We start from the raw sequence: 8,113 nt of genomic DNA on the forward strand, positions 1-8,113 counted from the left end.
GTAAAAAGTATATATGGGAAGAAAAAGTAGGAATTATGCACAAGCATAGATATCAGGCAAAAGTATATCTTGGACCCAACACATAGACGTCTATCCGTCCCACAAGCATAGAATAGACATCGACAAAAGAAGCTAAATAAACACGTTCAGTCAGCTACCATATCAAATTTTAAGAAGTGGTTAGTACTATATATTAGGTCAAACATTTATATAGCATGTAGGCACCTGTTAGCAAAGACATTATGATCAACAATGGCTAGCATGGAAAATTTCAGAACAACCAATACCCAAGGCTTCTAATTACCAGAATTAGCGACAGTTAGAGAAAGTTATAGACCTCAACATGGGCTCTTTAAACGAGCATCATGGTTATTGGGTTAATTCTAATGGTTCACAAGCAAAAGGGTTAAATGGTTAAACCGGAGAAGAACATAGTTATAGATTAAAAGTTGGTAATCAAGATAATCAAGTATGATAAATAATAATGATGGAGTTTGCGGATATTTTTATTAGAGTTAGAGATATCGACAAAAGAAGCTAAATAAACACGTTCAGTCAGCTACCATATCAAATTTTAAGAACTAGTTAGTACTATATAATAGGTCAAACATTTATATAGCATGTAGACACCTGTTAGCAAAGACATTATGATCAACAATGGCTAGCCGGGAAAATTTCAGAACAACCAATACCCAAGGCTGCTAATTACCAAATTTAGAGACAGTTAGAGAAAGTTATAGACCTCAACATGGGCTCTTTAAACGGGCATCATGGTTATTGGGTTATTCTAATGGTTCACAAGCAAAAGGGTTAAATGGTTAAACCGGAGAAGAAGAGAGTTATAGATTAAAAATTGGTAATCAAGATAATCAAGAATGATAAATAATAATGATGGAGTTTGCGGATAGTTTGAGTCCAGTTATAAGGCAACCCGTAGTGGGACGATTAAAAGGGGCGACAAGGGGTGCGAACACCGCCTCCCTGGGGCGACAAAAGGGGCGCTAAGGGGGTGAGCGACTAGTTTTTGTCGTCTTCCATGTTTGTTATTATTATTATTATTATTATTATTATAGTTTGTGTGTGATATATATATATATAGAGAGAGAGAGAGAGAATATAGAACATAATAATACATTATCATACAAAACATACGGGACTATATAGAGTGTCGATTTCAATTTTACATTCAGTTGATCAGATTCAGTTTATTTTAAGCGAGAATGGTACGATTGTCTTTTGATACGTAATCTAAATTAAGTAATTTGCGTATAAACGGTTACGCGTATCCTGATTTATATCTTAATCAAATCAATTTATTTTTTACGAACCATTTTTGAAGTGATTTATATCTTAATCAAATCAATTGAGTTTACGAACCAGTTTTGAACTGGTTTTTGAGCTAGGGTTTTGAAATGAAGGACGATCGTGAATGTAAGTTGTTCTGATTGAAGTAATTGATAGTATTTGTACAGTATGATAATTCGGTTTCGATTATTGATGCTCATTTTTCTGGTTAATCATATTTTTGTTTTCATAAATAATCGGACACATGCTTGTACATGTTAGTGTTCTAGTTTAGATTTTAACATGTTAATTTTGATTATTTGTGAGTTTAGATTATTGAGCGTTTATGAGCGTATATAACATGATAGTATATTTAGTTTCCTTTGTGAGCGTTTTACGAGTGTATATAACATGATAGTAATTTAAGTTTAGTATATGAGCATTTTACGAGCGTAGTTAACATGATAGTATTTGTATGAGTGTTTCATTAGCTTCTAATAGTATTTTTTTTGCAGATGATGCGACTTTAGCAGAACATCGAGGAAATGATATTATTCTGAAGTTGCTTCTTCTTACAAACCTGTTAAAGGAATGATGTTTTCGTCATCAGATCAAGCATATGATTTTTATTGTGAGTATGCAAAGAAGGCTGGATTTGGTGTTCGCAAAGGTGGATCGTACATGCATGATGGGGGTACTAAAGACCAAGTATTTTACATGTTGTAAAGAAGGTCACAAGCCAGCCAAAAGTTATGATTCGAAAGATAATTATAATGAATCAAGCAAGTCATATTATTATAAAAGGAGGATAAAGCCTACTATTAGATGTGGTTGTAAAGTCTAAACTTCAGTTAAAATCTATGGACGGTGTAAATTTTGAAGTTCATGATTTTGTTGAAGGCCATAATCATGATATGGTAGCAGAATGTGATATGAAGTTTGTTCGATCAGTAGGGAAGTTAACACAAGTTCAAGAGGAAACTATTTATGAGTTGTCTAATTTGAATTTGGGACCTGTTAAAGTGTTCAATGTTATGAGAACTCAGGATGGTGGTTTTGAAAAAGTGGGTGCAACTAAAGATGATTATAAAAATTTTAAACAAGATTTAAATTGTTTTATTGGAGAGTATGTTGCAGAGATGATTGTTCAGAGATTATGTGCGAAGAATAAATTTTCTGCTGATTATTCATTTGAATATGATGTGAATGACAATGGTGGGATAATTCACGTTTTTGGGCTGATGAGATATCAAATAGTAATTATCTTGCATTTGGGGATATTATATCTTTTGATGCCATATTTAAGACTAATAAGTAAGTTATTGATCAATACACTTGCAATATATAAGTTTGGATTACAGTGTGTTTTGTATGCATAAATAATTTTTTTATAACCTTTTTATATACAGGTACAAGATGGTATTTGTACCATTTACAACAATTGATAACCATTCTCATAGTGTGCTGTCGGTGCTGGATTATTAGCTTCTGAAAATATTGAGTCATGCACATGGTTATTGAAAATGTTACTTGAGTCGTTTGGTAGTGCACCGAATGTTATTATCATATTCAGACCAGACTATGAAGCAAGCTATTGTATTTGTATTTCCAAATGCAAGGCATATGTTATGTATGTGGCAAATTATGAAGAAGGTTGCTGACAAGGTAAAGTTGAGTTTCAATTGAGTGTTTTAACTGTTGGTTTTACCTGAGCGTTTAACAATTGTTGTTATCAGATGGGATCCGAACTATGCAATAATAAAGATTTTAAGCGTAAGATATGTGATATTGTGTAGACAGATTCAATTAGTCCTTCTGTATTTGAGGTTAGATAGCAGACGATAATGGTTGAGTACGAGCTTGACTATTATAAATGGCTTATTGATATGTATAAAATGAGATTTGATTGGATACATGCTTTTTATAGAGACAAACATTTGTCTGGATTGATGCGTACAACGTCAAGATCAGAGAGCGAAAACCATTTTTTTGGTCAAGCTACAAATTCTCAGTTAACACTAGTTGTGTTTTTCAATCATTTAGATTTTAGTATGGATATACAAAGAGACAATAGCAGACGATGTGATCATGACAGTAGGTACACGTATCCTGAGTTAGTCACCAAAAGTTATCTTGAAGGGGAAGCAGTTAGGATATATACAAGATCTATTTTTAATGATGTTCAAGCTGAAATTATTGAAACTGTTGGTGGTGTTTCACTATTCAAGGCTTCTGAAGAAGAAGAAGGAGGTTATTTGAGGTGCAAGATATGTGATTTTAAAGCATATGTTCCAGAATTCTTGGAGGTAGTTTTTAGCGTTTAAAACATTTTTTTATAGGTTTAAAATTGTTTAACATTAGTTTAGATAACCTGAGCGTCTTTCATTGTTTTTTAGTTTCTATTTAAGAAGGATGGTGAATTTGGTGAAGAGTATACCGCGACATACACTTAGCAAAAAATTTGAACAATATGGTTTATTGTGTTGGCATAATTTCTATGTCATGAATTTGTATCAAGTTAAGAAATTCCCAAAAATATATATATAAATGATCGTTGGAGAAAAGAGGCTGCGGAGAATATCAGAACAACTCCCATATAAGAGTTTGGTAATGATAGGAACATGAAGATCAAAGAGATTTCAAGAGAAATAAAATATGCCGGTGAGTACCTTATCAACAGTTATGTTATAGATAACGATGAATTGACAAAATTGAGAGATCAGATGAATTTAATGATTGAAAAAGCAGACTTGACTCGGTATGAAAGAGTACGCCAATCTAAAAGGGATATATTTGCTGGCGTATTAGGATTTGAACAACCATCTGAGGTTACTGTTCGTGTGCCTACTGGAATAAGGAACAAGGGTCGTGACTTACACAAAAGAATCAAATCAAAGAAAGAGATAGCCATTATTCGAGCTGGGAAGAATTATAGGGAATGTCAGATTTGTCATTTACATGGCCACAATACTAGAACTTGCAAAGCACTGCAGCAGCAAGAATGAGCGTCTTAGGAGAGCATATGACATTTTAAGAGCGTTTTGTCAAAAATGTTTAGTTTTTTCACGGTAGACCTGCTTTATCACACATATTTTTATCATTGTTTTTCGTATTTTACTGTATTCTCGAAGAATGTGCGGCATATAATAATTTATTTTAGACAAGCGTATTACAAGCGTTTTAACATAGCGTTTTTGTTTTTTAGATAATCGTTAAAAGTTTTTTCATAATAACCTTTTTAAAAAACGAACCCATCTAAGAGAAAAGTAACATCATAACTTCATATCCAACTTCTATGCCCAATCACTTCGCTTTCTTCACAATTTCAGACCCAACTTCTTGAAATTCATGTTAATTGACACCGTAGTAACCGTGCCAACCAGAGCCTCATACACCGAATTGTAGCATGAGGACTGTTGTTTCAGATATTCAACAACTTTCGTCTTGAACTCACTCTCTGGTTGCATCAACATTTCTTTATATGCATCATGTGTGTTTGATATCTCTTTAAACACGTTGTTTTGATTCTTGAATGGCCTTCAAAAATTTTCCATCTTTACCTTTTTCAAGGTCCATCCTTGCTTTCACAATGCTCTTCACGGTTTTATCAGAAGAATTCATTTTTGTGTTTTTAAGTTCTTTAATGTTAGTGTGACTGCTATAAAGATAAAATTTAATTTTTGATAGTTGAAATAGAGTTATTTAAAGTAATTAAGTTGAATGTAGGCTATAAATGTAATTATGTTCCAAAGAAACTAGTCCTGAGCTTATTGAAAGCGTGCGATATCGTTTATGAGCGTATATAAAACTAGTCCTGAGCGTATTGAGCGTATTGCAAGCGTGCGATACCTAGTTGAGATAGAGTTATTTATCGTAATTAAGTTGAATGTAGGCTATCATTACATATATATTTTCCCAAATTTTGTCAAGTGAGTAGCAATAAATGTAATTAAGTTCTGAATAAACTAGATTAAGAAAATAGTTTTAACCAAATACTGTTTTGAGTGTATTACAAGCGTGTGATACTTATGTTTTACACTTACTATTTGGTCCGTGAGCGTACAAATGTTTTGTCTTTTTTTCCTTTTTAACTATTTGGTCCGTGAACCTTTTGGTATATATACACTATATTTGTTAAACTTATGTCCACACATTTCAAATTTTGTTTTTAGTCCACAATGGATGGCTCATCATCATCATCAATATCATCATCATCATCATCATCATCATCATCATCATCATCCTCGTCATCATCATCATCATCATCATCATCGTCAGCATTGTTAGCATCGTCATCATCGTCGTCATCGTCGTCATCATCGTCATCATCGTCTCCACCATCATGATCGTCATCATCATCATCATCGTCGTCGTCATCGTCATCGTCATCGTCATCATCGTCATCATCATCATTTCTGATCCTGTTGCTACTGATTCTGTGCTTTCTGATGAGGTGACTAATGATGAAAATGTCACGAATCTTCCTAATGATGTGATAGTTCTTGATGAAGTTATGCCTCGAACTTTATCATATCATCTGGAAGAGAATATTATTGGAGGTCTTCATTCTGGTGTTCGTAATTGAAATCAACTTGATCAAAGTCTGAGTTGTTAATATTCTCAAGTTGCTCATCTTCAAAACCGGTTCTCGTTTAAATGTTTCATTTCAAAAATTGAACCAAAGACATACAAGCAAGCATTGACTGAAGAGAGTTGGGTAAATGCAATGCAAGAGGAACTGTTGTAATTTGAAAAACTTGGAGTTTGGAAACTTGTTGATCTACCAGATGGTAAACGATGTATTAATACCAAGTGGGTCTTCAAATGCAAGAGAGATGAAAATGGTATAATTGTCAGAAACAAGGCTCGATTAGTGGTTCTTGGGTATAATCAAATGGAAGGAATTGATTTTAATGAAGTCTATGCTCCAGTGGCTAGACTTGAAGCAATTACAATTTTCTTAGCCTTTGCATCTTGGAATGGATTCAAGGTCTACCAGTTGGATGTTAAATTTGCTTTCCTGAACGGTAAATTGTCGATCCGATTCACAAAAACAAGGTGTACCTTCTCGAAAAAGCTCTTTATGGTCTACATCAAGCCCTGAGAGCTTGGTATGACACAATGTCTCAACATTTGTTATCGAAACAGTTTGATGGATGTAAACCAACGATGAAATCGATAGAAATATCCTCCCAAATTTGATTGGGAATGGGTAAGGGCTGAAGCAAACTAGGGAGATCTGATACTTATGTCATTGACATATCACACATTGCTGGACAAAAGTCCTCACATCTTGTTTCATCTTTAGCCAATAATATCGAGAAGAAAGTCATTTATAGGTTTTTAGAATACCCTCCATGACCATCGATTGGGGTATCATGTGCTTCTTGTTACAGCTTAAGCTTGAGGGAAGATACTTCTGGTATTACCAAACGTCCCTGATAAAACAAAAGATGATCCACTAGAGAGAAGTCAATGGCTAATGACGTGTCTTCTTGTAGCTTCCTGATCGATCGCTTGTAAGCGGATCGGTTTGTAGCCCCGCTTTGATATCAGCCACCTTGACAAAATAAGGGACAATAACTCTTCAGAATGGGGTTGAAGAAACAAGGCATCCGCCTCTTTGTTCTCTTTTCCGGCCTTATGAATAACCGAAAAATCATAAGGCATGATGTTAGTGCACGGTTTTGCGTCTTGAGTCTTTGTATTTATTAATGAAAAAGATATTTATATTTAAGTCTAGTTCGTTAAGGTAATACTAGTTCGTTAAGGTTGTTTAACGAACTAGTCTGTTAAGTTAATGTTTCTCTCATTCGTTAAGGATGTTTAACGAATGGGATCTTAGTTCGTTATGTATGTTCCCATTTGTCATGGAATGTTGACGAATGGCATAACGAATCAATGATTCGTAATGTGTCTTATTATATGTCTGTAATGTAACGAAGTGGATGCTAATTCGTTGTGGCATGTGTAACGAATTAGCTCCATCTTCTATATATAGAGGTTCTTACCTCTATTTAATTTAAGTTTTGATTATAAAGTATCTACACTCTGTCCAATTTCTCTCTCGATCAGAACTTCGTTAATCTATTACTACATATACATAATACATCTAATATACATAATATATAATCTAATTAAGAGTAATCAATAAACTAGATCCTAGTAAGGTATTAGATATGAGGTTTCTACAAGTGGTATCAGAGCTTTCGGTGTTCGAATTTCTCTTGATTTGCTGTTATGGACTGATAATTGAAGGATTATTAATATAAGTTTGAGTTTATTAATGGCATTTTTATTTCAATTGAATTAGTGAATTATGGATTAATTGAGGATTGATTTGTGTTCGGTATGGTAGGTTGTGTTAGTGATTGGAATTGAGAATTGGTATGGTTTTGTGTTGATGTTGATTTGGATCTTTGATGGACGAAACAGAGGCTTGATTTTGGCTTGATTGTGTTCGGGTTTGGTTATTTTAGTATACGAGAGGTTGTGATTTGGATTCGTGATGTGTGTACGAGTAATTTGAGATATTACTTGAACGATTTGGTGTTGTATCGAGGTAGTATTACGAATTTGTGCTTGATATTGGTTGTTCTTAATTTTTCCAGATTTCTGGAATTGATGATGAAGATTTGAAGATCTTCATCATCTGTTTGAAGATTCGTTAAACCTTAGTAATTTGTTATAGCTAGTTCGTTCTCAAGCTTAATTCGTTCTGCTTGATTTGTTAGACACGTGGTCTAATTCGTTAACCTATCATCCTCTAACAAACTTTTGCCACGTGGCAGAGTTTGTTATAATTGTTTAACAACCTAATTCGTTGTTA

The 8,113-nt window shown here is 33.8% G+C and overlaps 1 protein-coding gene across 1 annotated transcript; it reads left to right on the plus strand.

The window, feature by feature from the left end:
• Positions 1-2,144: 2,144 nt before the first annotated feature.
• On the plus strand, positions 2,145-3,737 carry LOC143598842 (protein FAR1-RELATED SEQUENCE 5-like). Its single transcript, XM_077076953.1, has 5 exons — positions 2,145-2,513; positions 2,745-2,914; positions 3,021-3,110; positions 3,212-3,590; positions 3,681-3,737. Exons 1-5 carry the CDS (start codon positions 2,145-2,147, stop codon positions 3,735-3,737), a joined length of 1,065 nt encoding a protein of 354 aa, XP_076933068.1.
• The last annotated feature ends 4,376 nt before the right edge of the window (positions 3,738-8,113 follow it).

Source organism: Bidens hawaiensis, unplaced genomic scaffold (genome assembly GCF_021521415.1).
Source record: "Bidens hawaiensis isolate Kalapana, Puna unplaced genomic scaffold, B.hawaiensis_p1.1 tig00050912_1, whole genome shotgun sequence".
NCBI classification, from domain to species: Eukaryota; Viridiplantae; Streptophyta; class Magnoliopsida; order Asterales; family Asteraceae; genus Bidens; species Bidens hawaiensis.

Excerpts from the sequence above, each read along its gene's own strand:
- LOC143598842 (XM_077076953.1), top strand. The coding sequence starts at position 2,145 with ATGGACGGTGTAAATTTTGAAGTTCATGATTTTGTTGAAGGCCATAAT. Across the intron at positions 3,111-3,211 it reads TTAGTCCTTCTGTATTTGAG|AGACAAACATTTGTCTGGAT; the intron begins GTTAGATAGCAG and ends TGCTTTTTATAG. Across the intron at positions 3,591-3,680 it reads ATGTTCCAGAATTCTTGGAG|TTTCTATTTAAGAAGGATGG; the intron begins GTAGTTTTTAGC and ends ATTGTTTTTTAG.